The 20,030-nt window shown below is 45.4% G+C and overlaps 4 protein-coding genes across 11 annotated transcripts in view; 1 reads left to right on the top strand and 3 right to left on the bottom strand.

Moving 5' to 3' along the window:
• The window catches only part of LOC105047505 (beta-adaptin-like protein A), a 44,414-nt gene that overhangs the window by 8,411 nt on the left and 15,973 nt on the right, over positions 1-20,030 (bottom strand).
• On the bottom strand, positions 2,073-3,005 carry LOC105036739 (large ribosomal subunit protein eL37x). The gene is made up of 4 exons (XM_010912475.4): positions 2,849-3,005; positions 2,615-2,750; positions 2,399-2,500; positions 2,073-2,294 (listed from the first exon to the last, which is right to left on the bottom strand). The coding sequence occupies exons 1-4, from the start codon at positions 2,849-2,851 to the stop codon at positions 2,242-2,244; spliced, it is 294 nt and encodes a 97-aa protein (XP_010910777.1). The 5' UTR covers positions 2,852-3,005; the 3' UTR covers positions 2,073-2,241.
• Positions 11,401-14,912, bottom strand: LOC140858427 (N-(5'-phosphoribosyl)anthranilate isomerase 1, chloroplastic-like). 8 transcript variants are annotated; one of them, XM_073259022.1, is made up of 6 exons: positions 14,544-14,668; positions 14,104-14,165; positions 12,670-13,022; positions 12,376-12,539; positions 12,169-12,238; positions 11,595-11,826 (listed from the first exon to the last, which is right to left on the bottom strand). In XM_073259022.1, exons 1-5 carry the CDS (start codon positions 14,651-14,653, stop codon positions 12,202-12,204), a joined length of 726 nt encoding a protein of 241 aa, XP_073115123.1. In that variant the 5' UTR covers positions 14,654-14,668; the 3' UTR covers positions 11,595-11,826; positions 12,169-12,201. The 8 variants fall into 8 exon arrangements, with proteins under 8 accessions (XP_073115118.1, XP_073115121.1, XP_073115117.1 ...); XM_073259017.1 differs by lacking the exons at positions 12,169-12,238; positions 14,544-14,668 and adding an exon at positions 14,812-14,912 and having other exon boundaries at positions 11,401-11,826; XM_073259020.1 differs by lacking the exons at positions 12,169-12,238; positions 14,544-14,668 and adding an exon at positions 14,708-14,810 and having other exon boundaries at positions 11,401-11,826.
• Positions 16,274-17,499, top strand: LOC105037528 (uncharacterized). The gene has a single exon (XM_010913181.4). The coding sequence runs from the start codon at positions 16,336-16,338 to the stop codon at positions 17,341-17,343; it is 1,008 nt and encodes a 335-aa protein (XP_010911483.2). The 5' UTR covers positions 16,274-16,335; the 3' UTR covers positions 17,344-17,499.

Raw genomic sequence — 20,030 nt, 5'->3', positions numbered from 1 at the left:
TCCACAATCATTACATGATTTCCATCGTGTCTGAATATCGTTGCACAAACCATAACATGCCTTCAAGGCATAACAATGACCTAACAGCATAACATTCCAACCTATACAACAGACTCATTCTTATAACTAGCATACAAATATAAGCACAAGAAGTTTACCAGGCATTCAACAAGCTCGTAGCACTCTAGATACGCAACTCAGTACCACTGACCCAGGAGTAATTGATTTATATCCTCATATTTTATGCAGCAACAAGATGGCTAAGATGCAATGCATAAAATATATCCCCTCCATTTTAATTTCACATCTAGTAAAAAAAAAAAAATCATTTTAAAACTACATGCTATGCACTTTGTTGATCCTGATTTTTTTAAAAGCCATCATGTGAGACTTACCTCGTCAATTTGAACTAAAAACTTAGCTCCTCATTAACCCTCATAAATATCAAATAAGATCAACAAATGCTATAAGAAATGCAAATTAACAACCAAAAATCCTCATATTAAGGAACAATTTTTCATGCATCTATGGTAATGGATAAAATGACAGCTACAATAAGGAACAAGACCTTCCCTAGTAACCTGGACTTTGATAATAAAACATTCAATCCTAAAATAGGCTGCAGTGACTAAAAATTGCAAGCTTTTCCAAAACTTTCTTCACAATTTTCGTCCAAATAACCTGATGTGCTCCACTCTTTGCAGGCCCTAAACCCTTAGACATGTATCAAAGACCCTGTGTTTAATGGGGCCTCCTCACATCATTGTTGGAAAAAAATGATATTATCTTAAGCAATTAATGCAAGTCTTACACTTGGTCCTATATATTCATGCCTCATCCTACCCTTTCTGTATTACATTAAAGCCTCCTCAATGTCCACATACTTATCACATATATATTCCTGGACCGTCGTCAATATCTATCACACATATATTCCTGGACCTTCTTTAATTACCCGACTTCTATGAAGTATTGCAGCCTTTACTGTTTAAGTTTTTACTCTACTCTTCCAATATAGATTGACCAAAAGCATCTAATTCATTCCTCAACTTAGCCCAATTCAATCAGATATTTCTAACCATCATTTTATTTTATCACCCTCTTGTAACATCATAAACATTGGAATGTATTGCTGCGAGATTCCACATCACCCCTTATTATCATAAATGGATTTCAAATTTCTACTATCATATAAATTTTGTTATTTTCCATAGTCCAACTGCTAGTTTCTTCAACCACAATTATCCTTCCCAATGGCATTCTCCTTCAGTTATCTAATGGTCCAGTCCTACTTCAATAATTTCAATTATCCATTGACATCACCATGATTCACCAAGGTTTAGGTATCCTTGCTCTTCTCACATACCCAAGTTTAATCTACATGTCTCATTTCCCTACTAACTTAATAATTTCTAGACTTCTTTTGTGGCTTATTATTCCAACAAATCACAATGGATTTAGGGTTTTGTGTTCAGGCTTTATGATGATCATATGGTGAATACTTACCTTTAGAAGGCCTTTTGGCCCTTCTACACCAAAGAGCAAAAATAAATAAAAATAAAAAAGATTCTACAAACCAACTGATGTCCATGCCCCCTCCATGACGTCAGCAACATCTTCAATATCATTAAAATCAGAAGGCCAAAATCACACAAGCGATGTATTGAAAATATATTACACCTAGGCATTTACCAGCATGGGACATGACAACGTTTGGAAAAAAAAAAATAATGGGGAGAGAGAGAGAAGAATATTAAATCAAACTTGCAAGGCCAATTTACACGTAATAGAAGCAAACTCGACAAGAAATTTATTGCACACAACACTAGGACGATTTAGAAATATTAGTGAACAATCTACTTTATTCTAAATCTCCTTCAACAGACAGTTATGAGGTTACCTGTCAAAAAGGCATCGTCGAACGCCCTGAATAATTCATCCAATTTGACCAGCATTGTAAAGCCAGCTCCAAGAAACAAAAGCCACCTAATGATTTTCATAGCCTGCAGCTTTTCTAAGAAATTTGTATTTGCTACGATATCCACAACCACATCACAATATAACACTTAATATAGAAATAAAAAGAAAAATACTGCCTTCATTCAGTAAGTCTCTAATCAGACAAGATCGAAGCCACACCCACATTCTCCGTAAAAGAAAAAGCAAACAATAGCAGCATAAGTTCAGCTAAATAACGGGAAATCACAAAATTATGATATAAATTTCGCTCTTTTTCAAGCATTAGAAGGATGCAGAGGCCGCCGCCGCCTTTTTCCTCGGAGCCGCTTGAGTACCTAAATCAAATTCAAGAACCATTTTCCACAAAACAAAAAAACAAAAACAAAAACAGAATCAATAAATCGGTGTCTTTAAATAGGAGAGGGGTCCGGATGAGTACCTTCACGGAAGTTGCTCTTGAAGCGGCGAGGGACGTGGCGGAGGTACCTCATCCTCCCAGTCCCGGTCGTCTTTCTCCGGATCGCCTTCACGCTCCAGTTATCTACAAAAAAGAAAGATCAAAACCCCACAAAGATCGCAAGAAAAGGCGGCGGCGGCGGCGGCGGCGGCGGCGGAGGAGAAAAGAGAGAGTGGAAGCTTGCGAAGGGGGTTGTACATTTGCGGATCCGGGCGGACGGGTACCCGCAGGCGGCGCATCGGCTCTTCTGAAGGTGGAAGCTCCGGCGCCCGCAGCGGACGCAGAGGGTGTGGGTCTTGTTCCTCCGCTTCCCGAAGCTCCCCGTTCCCTTACCCTGCGATCGGCGGCGCCGCCACCATGGACCAATGAAGTTAGGGTTTCGAAGCAACACAAGAAGAAAAGATCGGCGACGAGAGAAAGAAGTCGGCTTACCATCTGTTCTGCTTCGCTGCGGATTAAAACCCTAATGGAGGCCTTCAGCTTTCGAAGCCAAGGTCATTATATCCGGGGGATGCTAAGTCAGCAACCAAAGATGTACGTTACACCCGAAAAAGAGATCACCATTAGATCTGCCAATGAACGGCTGCAGATGAATCATCGAACAAGCTGTGCGTGAATGGGTTGGTTTTGGTCGGGTTACGGGTTTGTTTCGCTTGATACCAAGTTCTCCCTGGCCATGATTGACTTGATAACAGATTTATTCAAGCTCACCTGACTAAGAAATAAGCCCACATCAAGCTATGTTTTAGGTTAGGGTTATGCATGAGCCATGCTGAATACTTGGCAAACAATGATTTTGCATAGGATGATAAATCTCCAAGTGGCGAGACATAGATAATCATAGTGTGCATGGATTCCCCTACTTTCTCTCGAAAAAATAACTAAAAGCGTAAGTTCAATTTGTTAGCATCCTGGAAGTAAACCAAGCTAAGTGTTCGTAGTTAAGTTTGACTCATGCTTGAATATATCTTTGATATCACAGGTCAAGCTGAAGTAGGTTAGAGCACAGGTCAATCCATTCACTTGCAAGTTGCCTGAAGCTAGTCAGGTTGAGTGGATGGGGCTATTCATTATTGTCATTAGAATAAGAGAGATTGCTAATTGTTGCGGTCAATCTTCCCGTCGTCCGATCGTCGGGATCGCGCATCTGCAAGAAAAGTCTTCACCGACCGGAGATGCCTCCGACGGGGACCCTCCGACGGTCAAGTCAGAGAGGAAACTAGGCAACAGTGGAACTCAGCGAGAGGAGAGAGCTAGAGAGCTCAAGAGCTTAGAGGTGCTTCAGAGGGCTTATCCATGCTTACCAAGACTGTTGCCTTACCCCATTTTATAGTAGAATGCGGTATGGTCCCGCCATTAATGGTGCAGACAACTGGAGAGTTGTCAAATCGTCGGAAGTTGTCAAATCGGCGTGGGTTGTCAGATCATTAACTCATGTCCTTAGCAGGACAACGCCCCATGGCGGTCGTACAGCATGTCCTTGGCAGGAGAACAGCCCCATACGGTTGTACGGTATTTGGATGGGCTGGCCGACTGTATGTCGGTATTCGGCTGTCGGGTCGTCGGGTGGTGACTCGGAGACACCGTCGGCTGATCTGGTGCCTTGTGGAAGTCGGACGTCGGCTGCCACTCCCGACAGTGAGTCGGTGATATGGGTTCGGCCAATCAGGAACAGTATGGGTCTGTTCAGCCGGCATACCCTTGGTCGAATATTGTCAGCAGCCATTGTCGACAGTCATTATCGGAGTCGTCCGTCAGTCCGGTGGGTAGAGTCGGACGTCGGTCGGATCGGTCCGAGAATAAGTCGGCGTACGGGGGTCAATCGGTATATCCCAACATTTGCCTCCCCCCCACTCCTGAGTCCGATGTCGTGTTGGCCCGCGTGAACACGTGGGCGATGGCCTCGGACAAAATGAGTGGTTTTCCATCACGTCATGTCCCGACTCTGGCGACCATACCAATGGACGATCCGATGTCAAACATCTCATTGGGAACGCAAACCACCGTCTCATTGGGAACGCAAACCGCTGTCGGTTAATTAATTCTGAGACACGGTTTTTTCGCTACATATCAGGGGGCTATTGGGCCAGAATCATTCACGCGGATGGAGGCGACGTGGCTCGATCTGGGGCAGGTATGTCGAACCGTCGGATCGAGAAAGGGCCCAGGTGCTGCCACGTGTCGACATCCGAGAAATCCTCGTTCAGCGCGCTTTCATCTCGACCGTCGAAGGGCCTTATATATATGCAGCCACTTACATCTAAAACTTCACTTTTTGCTGCCCTGTTTCTGGCGCTGAGGCTTTGTCGAGTTGTCTCCCAGTTCCAGGTAGTCATTTTCGTCCTCCTTCGAAAGCTCTTCTCGAAGTTTTTTTATTCTTGTCTCCTTGCATCCTTTCTCCTTTGGCATTTTTCTTTTTATTCTCCTTTTTGGGGCTAGCGTTACGGCTAGAACCTCTCCTCGAGGAAGTCAGTCAGAGAACCCGACCGACGATTTTCGATCGATCCTGGAGATGGAGGCTTCTTCGCTTTCGGGACCGAACGTCGAATGGCTTAGGGAGCAGTACGGCATCCCGGAGCAGTTCGGGCTTTTCGCCCCTGGGGCTGAGGGTCGGGTTAACAATCCGCCTCCGGGCCTGGTGGCCTTTTATGTCGAGAACCTTCGGATAGGTCTTCGCTTTCCGATTTCGGAGTTCATCCGGAACGTCTTGGATTATTACGGGCTTTGCACGGCGCAACTGGCACTGAATTTAGTCCGGTTAATAATCAGTTTTGCTTTGTTGTGTCGGCTTTTGCTGACCTTTCCCCGCATCTCTCTCTTCTGGGCGTTCTTCGTCTTCCGACCCTACCCGAAAGTCCGAGGGTGGTGGTTCTTCAATCTCCGGAAGGATCTTTCGTTCATCATCGGTATTCCATTGTCGATCCACGGGTGGAAGAACCAATTTTTCTTTGCTTCTTCTTCGCTACCTTGGGGGTTCTCTTCTCGCTGGGGCGACCCTCGGACTCAGCCGAACGAAAACAGTTGGGTGGAGGCTGAAAATCGAGAGGACTTTCATCGACTGAAGGACGTGTCGGTGCCGAAACAGAGAGAGCTCGTCACCGAGCAAGCTCTGTATGACGCCGGCCTGAGTTCGATTCTCCGCTTAGGTACAGTTCGATCTGTCGGTCGTCTTTTGATTTTTTTCATCTGTCTTCGGACTTGTGCTAATCTTTCGTTGAAATTGCAGGCATGCCGCCGAGAGTGAGACTGACAGATGCGACATTCGGCAGCATGCGGCTAGAAAGAGACCGGCGCCCGGGGCCGGACCTTCACGGCCCCCGGGGCCGGACCTTCACGGCCCCCCAAGAGGCCTCAGACATCATCCCCGACCGACATTGCGAGGGCGGCTGCACAGCCCGACACTGAACGAGCGTCGGACTTTGAACCGGTCATCGTCCTGTCGGCGCCGGCAGTGCCACCCGAGGCACCGTCCGAGGAAGGGGCGGTGAGGGGGCAACCGAAGGAGCGTCGATGCCCTCACCTATGGAAGAGGTTCGAGCTGAAGCACGTGAGCCCGAATGACCTGCGGCGGCTCCCGTCGCACCCTCGGGAGGAACTCAGTCGAGTTCAAGTTTTCCGTCCCTCTCCGATCTTTGGGCCTGTATGACTGATCGGTGGAAGGCTCCGATGGTGTCGGCGGACGACTCGAGGTCGGCGGGCCGCATCGCATCGTCCGACGTTCGGATCCCCGAGGGAGCGTCGGCCCTGGCCAACCACGACTTGGCCAGGAGGTTGTGTCAGGCAACCATTCTACTGACCGACCGGGAGCTCTTGAGGAGTCGGTCGGTGACCGAGATGCTCTCTTCCTTTTATCCGACCATGATCCAGGTGAGCTCTTCTTCTTCTTTCTTCATTATTATTTTCGTCATTTTATTTTTCTGACGATCGGCCTTCTACTTGCAGCTGATCTACAATATGTCCGAGCTGGAGGCCGAGTACCGGAGGTTCGACGACATCCGGATGATCTGAAAGAATAGGGCCAAAACCGTCGAATCCGAGAAGGTGACGCTGGTGGACCAGCTGAAGTTGTCGATTGACCGTGAGGCCAAGCTCGAGGAGGAGATTTTCTGACTCACCAACGGCTTAGCCGCCTCAGAGGCTGAGCTTCAGTCGGCCCGCGAGCAGGTCCAGCGCAAGATCCGTTCCGTTCACCGGCTGCGGCATGAGCGGGACGGCTGCATCAGAGAGCTTGAGGCCGAGCACGAGCAACTTCGGGTTAGCTTGGAGAATTTGGCTAAGGCCGAGGAGAACTTGTCCTCCACCCAAGCCGACGCCAATATAGCGAAGGCAGAGGCGGAGTCGACCAAAGAGGCGTTGAGCTGGGCGGTGGAGGACTTCCGTGCTCAGATGAGTATCGGGAGGAGCTTCTCGAGAGTGGCTTCGCCTCCTATCAGGTGGGGTACGAGGACGCTCGAAATGCGATTCAAAGTTTATACCCGGAGCTCGACATGAGCAACATCGTCCCTCCAGGGTCGGAGGACCAAGCCACAGAGGAGGAGGCCGACCCTGGGCCAGTGGAGCAAGCTGCCGAAGGTGAGGTGGCTCCAACCTCTGGCCCCACTCCGACCTGAGCGGGTACATCGGTTGCTCCCGAACTATCTCCGATGCAGGAAGTCGACTCCGACGAATAGTCGGAGCGTCTGCTCCGTTATCTTTGTATTCTTTTATTTTTGTTTCATCTTTGATATTTGTAATCGAGCTTCGGTCCAATTTTGTAAATCACTTAAATGAAATCAAAGATTTTTCAAACTTTTTTCCGTATGCAGTTCAAAGTGTTTGACTTACCGAGCCATCCCCGAGAGTATAGGTCGTAGCTCCGACATACCTTGTTAGGACGTTCGGTAGGATCCAGCGTAGCCGATCAAAGTAGTCAGTGGCGTGTGCTGTGCTAAGGGCAGTGCAAGCCCCGATCACAGGTCGGCGTCCTGACTGTCGTACAGGTTGCATAAGATCCGATGGTCGAGAGTCGTCCCGACTGTAGGTCGAGCGTGCACGTCGGGTCGGATGTCGGTCAATCTTCGAACGTGGCATGTCGACACGATCATTCCATAGAGTCTGATAGTCGAGTAGCATTCGATGTGTTCGGATAGGATAACGATGACAAGTCGAATATCCGTTATCTGGCCCTTGATTGGGTATAGCACGTCGATACGATCATTCCGTAGAGTCTGATAGTCGAGTAGCGTCCGACGTATTCGGATAGGATAACGATGACAAGTCGAATATCCGTTGTCCGGCCCTTGGTCGGGCGTGGCACGTCGGGATGTATGATAAATGGTGGCAAGTCGAATATCCTTCGACTGATCGTGACCAAGTCGGTATGTCGCGAGTGCGACTGCGGTCGTCTTGGCGTTTTGCTCTTCTTAGTCGAAGCTAAGTCGGCAAGTTAGCCAGCCACGTTGGTCGAGGCCCTTTGCATTCAGAAGCGAAGGCCGTCGTAGATATTCCATCCCTTCGATCTCCGTCATAGATTCTGATAGTCGAGTAGTGTCCGACATATTCGGATAGGATAACGATGACAAGTCGAATATCCATTGTCCGGCCTTTGGTCGGACGTGCACGTCGGGACGTATGATAAACAGTGGCAAACCGAATATCTTTCGACCGATCGTGACCAAGTCGGTATGTCGCAAATCGAACTGCGATCCTCTTGGCATTTTGCCCTTCTTAGCCGAAGCTAAGTTGACAAGTTAGCCAGCCGCATTGCTCGAGAGTCGACTGTGGAAGGAGTGCGGCTTCAACTTAGAGAGGCTTCATCGCCAGTGCTGGCCTTCCGTTAGTGTAGACAGAACGATCCTCGTGGGAGCCCGATGTGTCATCGGCAATCGAGCCATCGGTTCGACGATCGAGCCGTCGATTCGACGATCGAGTCGTAGGCTCGACGATCAAGCCGTAGATTTGGCGATCGACGATCAAGCCGTTGATTCGACGATCGCCGATCGAACCGTAGATTCGACGATCGACGATCAAGCCGTTGATTCGACGATCGAGCCGTCGGTTCGATGATCGATAATTGAGATGTAGATTCGGCGATCGAGCCATAGGTTCGGCGATCGAGCCATAGATTCGACGTAGATTTGACGATCGAGACGTAGATTAGACGTAGATTCGACGATCGAGCCATCGGTTCGACGATCGACGATCGAGACGTAGATTCGACGATCGAGCCGTAGATTCGGCGATCGAGTCGTAGATTCGACGATCGACGATCGAGCCATAGATTCGACGATCGAGCCGTAGGTTCGACGATCGAGCCGTAGATTTGGTGATCGATGATCGAGCCATAGATTCGACGATCGATGATCGACGATCGAGATGTAGATTCAGCGATCGGGCCGCGTTGGTCAAGGCCCTTTGTCTTCAGAGGCGGAGGCCGTCGTAGATATTCCGCTCCTTCGATCTCCATCAGGATCTGCGCACGAGGAGTGGAGAGAAGGGTGTAGGAGTCATACCTGCGATGCGTCGGTCTCGGACTCCGTTGTCGGGGTGAGATTCGTCTATCGGTGGGGGGGCCTGCTGGGTTCAACAGGAGTCCGATTTTTTTTTCGCTTCTCCTTCTGGCCCGTGCCCTCGGTCAAGCGCCAGTTGGAAGCTCCTTCATTCGCACGCATGTATTTATATGCACGCTCCAGTAATTCGGCATATGTCAGGGGGAGGGTCTTGTCCAAGAAATATGTGAATCGAGACCCCCTTAGCCCCCTCTTCATGGTCGAGATAGCTATATCTTCGTTGAGGTCCCGAACCTCAAGTGTGGCCGTGTTGAATCGGGCCACAAAGTGTCGGAGTATCTCATTTTCTCTTTGCTTGAGGGAGAAAAGACTGTCCGAGGTTTGTGGCGGTTTTCGACTGGTACTAAAATGGGCCACAAAAGAATGCTCGAGCTGCGCGAAGGAGTGGATACCTCCTTAGCGGAGATCGAAGTACCAGATCCTGACAGTTTTACGGAGTGTGGCGGAGAAGCCGATGTAGAGGAGGGCATCAGTTGCCCCTTGAATTGTTATGAGAGCCTTGTAGCTCTCCAGATGGTCAACTGGGTCGGTGGAGCCGTCGTAAGGCTCCACATGAGGTATCTTGAACCGACTAAGGATCGGTTCGTCGAGGATAAATTGAGAGAGAGATTGGGTGGTCCGAAAGTCGACGTCGTTCGAAAACTTCTGACCATCTGCTTAGAGTTGGACAAATCGACGGTCGATTTCTTCAAACTTGCGTTCGTAGTCGTTTAACCGTCGGTATTGAGGAACCTTAGGGGTCGAACCTCCTGACGAATTTGAAAGTGAGGCGGACGGTGTCCGCGGTCGCTTTTCCTTCCTCGTCCGCTCCAGTTGGGAAAGAGAGGGATGCCGAGACCGACGGGTGTCACGCTGTGGTTGTCTCCCCCCTTCTCGATGGGAGTGCTGAGATGGCTACTCTTGAGAAGGAGACGGAAGTTGACATGGACGTCAGCGGCTGCTTCTGGACGACATAAGGTACGGGTTGTTCCACCGGCGGTTGCGGCAACTGGATCGACTGTTGTTGGAGATTTTTGATCGCATCCGTCAGAACGGTCATTTGCCGCACGATCGTCATGATCTGCGCCTCCGTGGTCACCATCGGGTGCAGAGAGCTGGATTCCGCTATGGAGGGTAAAGGAGGGGCCTCTTCCCGACGGAAAGAGTGCCTCACCGATCTGGTAGCTCTCGATCGCTAAGTCCTGATTTTCATCATCTCGAGAGATTTTTCAAGCTCTATGGAGCTCGTTGTCTTACCTCTGTCGACCCCCTTCCTGACGCGCCAAATCTGTTGCGGCCATTCTCCCCGTCGTCCGATCGTCGGGGTCGCGCACCTGCAAGAAAAGTCCTCACTGACCGGAGATGCCTCTGGCGGAGACCCTCCGACGGTCAAGTTAGAGAGGAGACTAGGCAACAGTGGAACTCAACGAGAGAAAGAAAGCTAGAGAGCTCAAGAGCTTAGAGGTGTTTCAGAGAGCTTACCCATGCTTACCAAGACTGTTGCCTTATCCCGTTTTATAATAGAATGCGGTATGGTCCCGCCATTAATAGTGCAGACAACTGGGGAGTTGTCAAATCATCGGAGACTGTCAAATCAGCATGGATTGTCAGGTCATTAACCCATGTTCTTAGCAGGACAACGCTCCACGACGATCGTACAGCATGTTTTTGGCACGAGAACAGCCCATAGCGGTTGTACGGCATTTGGACGGACTGGCCGACTGTATGTCGGTATTTGACTGTCGAATCATCGGGTGATGACTCAGAGACACCGTCGGCTGATCTGGTGCCTTGTAGAAGTCAGACGTCGGCTGCCACCCCCGATAGTGAGTCGATGATATGGATTCGACTGCTCGACCAGTCGGAAACAGTATGGGTCTGTTCGACCGACATACTTTCGGTCGGATATTATCGGCAGCCATTGTCAGCAGTCATTGTCAGAGTCGTCCATCGGTCCGGTGGATAGAGTCGGACATCGATAGGACCGATCCGAGGATAAGTCAGCGTATGAAGGTCAGTCGGTATATTCCAACACTAATTAACCACAGTCCACAGAGGTATATCACCCTCCCTCCTTCACATACAACATGGACAATGCATGTGAAGATATAAACAAGTTAAAACATCTCAAGGTGATAAGTTAAGATCGGCTCAAATAAATAAGCCTCAACTATGCATGTGAAGGCATAAAAGAGACAAACATCTCAAGAAAACAAGTCAAGAAGAACTTGTGCAACAACATATATTGGGCCGTCATCAACCAACATCTCCCGGACCACCCACCTGTGCAGCCCAGGCCATGGACTCGAGTAACCACCTACAAAGTCCTAACGTTGAACTTTATAGATGGTTGGAAGGGAAGCCATTCTTATTGATACATGATTTTGGCTCTGGCAGTGTCCTTGTTTGATTGTCATACCCTAAAAGGAATCTAAAACTTAGCACAACACAATCACATGAACTTTCAAAATATAGTTATAAATCATAAATAAATCATACCGACATGCAATTTGTTGAGCTACACCTTAATTATTCATTGAATAAAACTTGTAGAGTTACGCCTTGATAGATGCTGTTTATGGTTGGAGCCATTTTATGCAGCCACGAAGCTGATGAGTGTTCAAATGCAGTTACAAAAGCATGCAGCAGAATTCTGATCAATAACTTAATGACCTCACTTTACTCATAAAAGAAGATATTTTCATGGGGTCCTTCTGAATTCCATCGGAGGCACAGATGCCACTGCTAACATCAACCCCATCTGGTCGAAGCATGGTAGCAGCTTCACAAACATTGTCAGCATGGAGGCCTCCAGCAAGCAACCACCCATATTTGCTTCTTATAGATGGCATTTGAAATTTCTGCCAGTTGAATCCTTTACCACTGTAAAGAAACAAAATGTTTAAAAAACTGATTTTTGTCTCACAATCACAGCAAATCTATCTCTAGGAATTTTTTTTTTTTAAAAAGAGAAAAGAATATGATTTTCACAGAACTCCTTTAAAGAGGACAGCAATGAGAACACAATGGTTTAAAGAGTTGAATTATCATTTACCACCTCATATCACCACAATACCAGGAAGCCTATGAAATTTTACAAGTTAATCAAGTTTTGATACTGAAACAATATATACTGGCTAAACATAAAAATGCTCCTAGGCAGAAAAGAAACAAATCAAATCAGCAAAATTCAAATTGGTATACAGACTGCTTTTACATGCCTACCAACAACATCGAGTTGCTTGGCTCAAGTGATCATTAAAAACAAGGTATTGAAAGGCAAACAGCATAGCTTCTGAATGAATGCATCACAAAGGTTTGAGTGATTTGAGTGAAGCATATCAACGCATACTACTACCTGAAACTGGATCAGGAATACACAAATACAATAAGCAAAGCATAAGAAACGGAACTAAGATAGAGGTGTTTAACCTGCCACCCTTTGCGCTATCCACCAAAAGCCAATCAATCATGGAAGATTCTTTATCAGGAATCTGACTCAGTATGTTTCCATTTTCATCAGCATGGAGAACATATATAATCCGGTTCTCTTGCAAAAGCATTGGGAGTGCAGAACGAGAACCATCACCATGGAGCTGCGAGAAACTTCTACAATAATAAGTCAAGAGTTCCATATGGTGATATAGTTAAGAGCAACAATGGGTGAATATTTCGTCAAATAATACCAACAAAAAGTAGAAAGTTGAAATGATAAATAATTAATACTTGCACAAATTCAAGGCTGCATGCATCAGAAGTCTGTAGTATTGTGTTTGCATCGTCATCTACAAAAACTCCAACAGGCTCTGCCTTACAAGCTCGTGCAGCTTTTGAGATTTCTTTAGCCACCAATAACGAAACAGAACGTTTTGATCCCGGCCAAAGAATCATACCAATAAGGTTTGCACCAGCCTGAGCAGCCATTTCTGCATCTTTAGCAGAAGTTACACCGCACATCTTAACTATAGGATTTTTGTTGCAGCTACTTGCAGCTGATGAGCATTGCACAGGATGAGGCACAAAACCAGCTCTAATTGTCTTCAAGTATGGAGGGCTTCTTGACAATGAGTTCAATTGTTCTATCCCAATATAAGAGTGTTATTAGAAAAGGCAGATGATGTATATTTAATTAGATGCAAGAAAAATAACAAAAGGAACAGAAAGAGTTACATTACATTATATTACATTATATCTATGTATGTATGCATGCGTGTAGCTTCCAAGAAAGAAAAGAGGAAAAGTACAATAAGCTCAACTCCCTTCACAAGCTAAAGCTATGAAAATTCAGATACCATAAACAAGTTGGTCGGGCATTAATCTAGGAAGAAGTGAAAATTCAGAAAAATTGTAATAAATAAAGTGTTCTTTTAGGATTGATTTATAAAGAGCCATTACTCACCAAAATTTCATCATAATTAACCTGACCAAATACCCAAACCTCCCCTACTTTCCCTCTTACATTCCTGTCAGCTGAAGATGTTGAGACAATATTGCAGCAGAAGATGAAAGGGAGGAACAACACATTTATCTTGAATTTCCTTAATATCAATGTACATTACACAAACACAACAAACAAACCTCTTTCATATACCTAAGCTTTTTTTTTTTCCAACAAAAATATTTAGAATGGTAGTATTAGCACTCTTCACCCTCTTTCTACAATGCAACATCCTTTTACTCTTTGGCAACATTAATGGCCACCCACAGTCTCTCTTTCTCTCTTTGTGATGGGATATGAACAGCGCACCACGGCGTCAATAACAACCCCCAGCAGTCATGGCGTCTCCCACCACCAGCAAGTCAACAGCCGGCGCTACGCCGGCTTATGAACCAGGACACCGTGCGAGAACCCGGGGAGCACCGCCGGCGGGAGGGGGCGCACACTCCGCCGGCTGCTGAGACGACAGGGCGGCGGCCATCTCCACCACCAGAACGTCCGGCTCCGCCTCGGGATGCCGCTGCTGGGGAAGGAGCTCTACAAGAAGCTCCTCGACGGCGTGGCGGAGCTAGGGTTCCGGGAGAGGAGAAGGCTTATCATACGGACCCAGAAGACATGACGAACACACGATGGAAATAAAATAACCATGGAAATAGCATGCAATATGTTTGTGGAGACTTGAGTGACGGTGAGAATTCTGAGAGAGTTGCGTGCATTCTTACCCGTGTGACGCCGAAATTTGAGATGAGGAAAAGGATTAGTGATGCTAATTGACGTCATTCTTCTGCAACCAACGAAGTCACAATGATTAAGAGAAACTAGACAAGAAAACTTATTTTACCGTATTCTATTATTCCTGTTTTCTCTGAGGCATATAATCAAACATTTGGTGTGCCTGAGTGGGAGGAGAAACTTTCGGGCCCGATATTTCCACGCAATTGCTTGAAGTGTCGGGAGAGAAGATGTGGATGCTAATAGCAAGATTCCACAATACTAATCTTTCTATATAGCGGCAAGTATCAACGATGGAATTGAATGAAATATTCTTTTACGTGGCAAACGTACCGAAGCAAATGTAGTCAAATAAATGGCATACATTCTTACCAAGAATGAACCCCCCCTCCCCCCCCCCACCCCCCCCACCCCAAAAAAAAAAACCCACCTTACACGGCCATGAAAACCAACAAGAATAAGTACTGCGTCATACGCATCGCTGTCAATAATTATGTTTAGTCCTCCTATTGCAATATATATTAAAAAAAAAAGATCCATTTGGTCCGCACATGCAGATAAATATAGAGCAGCGAGAAACCGACAAGAAGTTACCCAAGGGATTAGCCTGAGAAATATCACAAGGTACAACTGTTACAGTTATGCCTTGTGACATGAGAAGCCAAATCACAGCAAAACAACAAAGGGAGCTTCCCCACCTCTTCATGAACTTCCAGACCTCGCAGCCTAGATTAACTATTCCCTGCCCCCTCACTTCCAAGATTCGCAAGTAAATTATAACCATGGTTAAAATAAGTCAGAACAAAGGATAAAATTTATTTGATCGAATCAGTTATAGAAAAAATTATGATCAAATTATCATTGTCCCTTATATTTCAAAAACGTATCGTACATATTTACGCATGCATATTAAAATATTAAAAAAATAAAAATAGATAAATTTTGAGATAATATTTATCAAAACTATCTAAATATTTTTAAAATTTATTTATTTTTATTTTTTTAATATTTTAATATGTGTGATGTATTTCAAAAATATGATAGATGATGATTCGATCATAAATTTTATGATCCATTCGATCATAAAAATTTTATCTAAATATTTTTTATTTTTCGCTGCGAGCGGCCAACAATGGGGGCCCCTGTATCTTTGCAAAAACTTTGGAAGCTTTTGGATGGGACAAAATGAAATTTGTAGCTGGAGAAACGAGCGTCAACATCCTTCTTGTTTCTTTCTTCTCACTCATCTCTCATTCGGCCTTTGCTACGGCTGCACTCCTCCTGCGTTTCCGAGGGAGGAATCCAAGATCTTCAGCTTTGTCGGTCCTCTCACAGCTAAAAGCCATTGAACAGGACAAGGACACCGCAGCACCTCTCGTGGGACACGGAAGTACAAGACAGAAGAGAGGAAAGCAGATGGCCGTGCTCGTTCGTCCCTCGACAAAGATTAAAAAAATAAATAAACAAGAACAGAAAAAGGGCACATTTTCTCTCTCTTACTCCCATTTGTTCTACTTGTTTGGTTCTCTCGCTATGGTTAGCATCAAACAAGCAAGGAAGTGCAATAATTGACAAGAGAGAGTAGACGAGGATTTCAAGTCAACGCACCCTCTCACTGTTAATTCCAACTAATCAAGCTCCTCCAAAATCAATATTTAATACTTAATTAACTGTTAACATTTTTTTTTGGAATTAAACGATAACTAGCATAATGATGTTATCAACCTCTATAATGGAAAATAATGGAAATAACAATTCGTACAAAAAAATAAAATGACTGTGTAAAATGCGGAACCAGGAACTATGATAGTAATACTGTTTATAACGCAACATTTTTAGTTAAAAACTAACAGGAGACCCCTTAAACTATTGTAACCACGGTCATTTTAACCCTCGAACGATGTGTAGATTAACGGCATTTATTCACTAGGTTTGGACCTGTCAAAAATTTAACGGATAGACGAGTCACGAGCGACCCAATCGTGTCGTGCAAGTACCAAGTGCGCTTCCCGTTCCCTCTGGCGACGGACCTTCGTGAGGACGGGCGACCGACACCGCCCCGACGGTGAAAAGATAGATTCTCCTAATATTTACCAAAAAAAACTCCTTATAAATACCTTCCCCTGCTCAAGAAGTAATATGCTTTCTATCAGAAGAAAAGAAAGGAGAAAAACAGAGATGAAGTAAAGAGAAAGAGAGAGCAAGGGAGATCAAAAGCATCAATGGACAAGAGTAACAACATCGGCAATCGATTGAAGCATCGAATAGCTCAAATGCTTCTCAGCTCCTCCTGCGCCACCGCCAGTGTAATAAACTTCTCTGATAAAGTCTCCCAAGAGCCTGTCTTCCCCTCCAGCAATCTCCATGTCCACCACCGAGGCAAGCTCGACCATCTCCCGCATCGCATGCCTCCCGTCGTGCAGGTCTCCATTGATTGCAGCAGCCGCAGGTCCGTTCGCGCCCCCGACCCAAACCTTGCTTTGACCACAGAGCAGGCGAAGAGGAATCGGAAAAAAGAGAGGAGAGTTACGGAAACTGGATTCGTCTATGAAACTGGAGTAGGGGAGGGTAGGAAGTGCCCTCCTGCCTCGCCTTCTTCTCCCTCCAATGATTACTACTACTCCCACTCCAAAGAGAGGAAGAAAGCAATGGCTAAGAAGAAGGACAAGTTTGTAAACAAGAAGAAGACGCTGCTTTCCAATGGTCGTGGATTCAGCGGCTCCTCTTCGAGCGACTCAAACGATGAATTTGGCTTCTTCAGCAGTGAAGAAGGGGGGAAGGAGGAGGAAGAAGAGGAAGAGACGTGGACTCTCTTCTCATCCAAGAGCTTCTCTTCCGACTCCTCGGAGTTCTACCACCGTGCTTCATCCAAGAAGAAGACCGGGAAAAAGAAGTCCACCAGGCGACCCCCGAGAAGAGGCGCGAGGTATTTTAAAGATCGCTGGGGTGAAGGCAACAAGTCTCAGCCTCTAACTTCCGTGTCTTCGACGGAGAAGAAGGAGACGGCGGCGGTGGCTCGGAGCGGGTTTGCGGTGGTGAAGCGATCGAGTAATCCATACGAGGATTTCCGGAGTTCGATGGCGGAGATGATCTTAGAGAGGCGGATGCGTGAACCCGAGGACTTGGAGCAGCTCCTCCACTCCTACCTCTCCCTGAATTCACCTACTCACCATGCGGTCATCCTCGAGGCCTTCGCCGGTACATGGGAAGCCATCTTTGGGGAATTATGATCTCTTTCGTTTGCCATGTAATTACAATGTTTTTGTTGTCGTCCTAATGGCAGTTGCTTTCTAACTGTAATTTCTAATTTTCGAGTTCTACTGTATTGCTCTGAAATATATCATTGTATCCACTAGATTCAGTTCGTTATTAATGGTGAACTTTGTTCTATAGATCAAGAAAAACCACAGTTATAGGAAGGTAAGAGTTAAGAGTCCTCACGAGGTGATGTTTGGTTGTGTCGTTTAATAACATAAAGGAAGGTACAGGCTGTAGTGTTGGAGCCTTGTGGAGATGCGCTTAGAGAAGAATTATCAAACACAAGCACCACAATCTGGAGTTCAGGTTCCCTGAGATCAACTGGGAATCTGGGATTAGTTTAAATGGCTCGGTGTCCGTTAAAGCGAATTTTGTTGTTGCCTGCTTAAATTTTCCCCACAAAACAATCATAATACGCCATGATTCAGGTCTTAATACTTGTCTGCACATGAAAAAGCAAACCAGATTCTGTCCCCAATACGCCACGTTGCCACTGGCTCTGTTGCGAGATTAACAAACCCCCAAAAGAAATTTTAATTGGATCAAGGTATTAAGCCCTTCCGTTCTCATCCCAAGGTCCAAAATGCCTTTCTAACTACATAGAAGGAATCTCTTGTACAAGGCATTTCCGATTCCATAGTCAGGGCCCGTGCTTTTGGGAGGGATTTCCGGGAGGAAGGTGGTGACCAGCATCGAGACAACAGCTGTCGCACATGGAGGTTTGTTAAATTATTGTGTCTGTTGCTATATTTTTTATTATTTTAAAAAAAATTTAAGATAAATTGCGGTTAGTGGTTTGCAAGGGGTAACAAAGTGAAATGATAAAGCATCAGGATGCTCTGGGACATTTTAGACCAATCAAACTATACACATGATCATATATAAATTATGCATCAAGCTGATGGTTCACAGGATGAAGTCCATCCTTCCTCATTTGATTTGTTAAGAATAGGAGGTAATTATCGGAAACCACGTATCTCCGATAATATCCTCATTGTATAGAAATTTATGTATGATATTGATCGTGCTCTTCCTCATTGTACACTTATGACAATCAAGCTTGATATGGAGAGAGCATGTGACCGGATGTATTGGCGATGCCTCGAGGATGCACTACTGTGCTTCAAATTTCATTATCGCAGGATTAGTTGGATCATGGCTTGTGTTCGTAACCTTGTATTTGTCATTCTGGTCAACGGGATGCCTTTAGAATTTTTCTGTTTCACAGTAGGGTTGAGGCAAGGTTGTCCTCTATTTCTCTATCTTATTATTATTTATATTGACACCCTCTCAAGAGCTCTTCGTGTTGCATTCCTAGGATCAGCTATAGCCCCCTACATGCCAACATCAGGGGCTCAGCCGATTTTGCATCTATTTTTTGTAGACGATTGTTTGTTGGTGGGTCAGACCACAGTTCGGAGTGCTACTAGGTTTAGAACGATCCTAAAAAACTATTTGTGCTGCTTGGGGTAGAAGGTGAATCTTCTAAAGTCCGTAGTGCACTTTAGTTCGAGGACATCGTGTGCTTCACCATTCGATCATAGAGAGACTGGAGGTTGCTGAGCACGACAGAATACTGTAGTACCTGAGAGTCCCTATCTATGGACACAGACTGAGGAGTAAGGCTGATTACGGATCGGGTTCGACTGGATTGAAAGAAAAATTTCATCCAATTGAACCCAATCGGATTGAAAAAAATTCAATCCACTACGGACCATTTATCATATATAAACCATTTAAAACCGAAGTGAACAATTTGTAGCGAGTTCAGATGATCGTTTATCAATGTTGACCCAATATTGATTTTAAATCCAATATTGATCCACTTAAGCTTATTTATTTATTTTTATCAATTTAATGAAAAAAAGCTTAAACCTTATAAGTTATAAATTTTAGACTTATTTTTGAATCAATATAAAATAAAATAGATAAAAAAGATTTACTCATCTGAAAGTAACTATATTTGAAAGCTTTTACTTTAGAATTATCTCAAATTGATGTGTTTCCATCAACAATTCAAGATTAATATTCTCATAAATCCAAATGGATGATGCAGTATTTTTTAGAATGAAATATTGAAGTCTAAACGGCACCGTTCCAAAATAAAAGTAAGTTTATGAAATACTACATTGGTTGGATTCAGTTTCATATGGATTAAAAATATAGGAACCAAATCTGACCGTAGATAATTGATTTTTTTATAAACTTTCAATCCGATTCCACCCAATTTATATCTTTCAATCGATCGAAATCGATGTTTATTGGGTTAGATTGGGTGGATTACTTCGGGTTTCAGTTGTTTGCTCAGTCCTACTGAGGAGGACTGAAGCTGAGGGGGCAGAGCGTGCCATTTCAGGAGTGGATGGAGGGTTGGCAGGCTCAGACCCTTTCGATGATGGGTAAGGTTACCTTAGTCAAGTCAGTGCTCAGCTCCATGCCTATTTATCTTCTTTGGAATGCCATCTTGCCCAAGACTATAGTGCAGGGGATTGAGCAACTATTCCAAAGCTTTTTATGAGGATCACGGGCTGGGGGTTGTGGGGGTGTGCATTTAGTGGCTTGGGATGTGGTGTGCCAGTCACAGCAAGAGGATGGTTTGGAGATTCGGTCCTTAACCACTAGGTGGAAGGTCTTGATCGCTCGGCATGCTGCCAGATTT

This window comes from Elaeis guineensis, chromosome 6, assembly GCF_000442705.2.
Source record: "Elaeis guineensis isolate ETL-2024a chromosome 6, EG11, whole genome shotgun sequence".
In the NCBI taxonomy this organism is placed as follows: Eukaryota; Viridiplantae; Streptophyta; class Magnoliopsida; order Arecales; family Arecaceae; genus Elaeis; species Elaeis guineensis.
The sequence above is the reverse complement of the archived record's forward strand: the minus strand, read 5'-3'. Positions and strand labels throughout refer to the sequence as shown.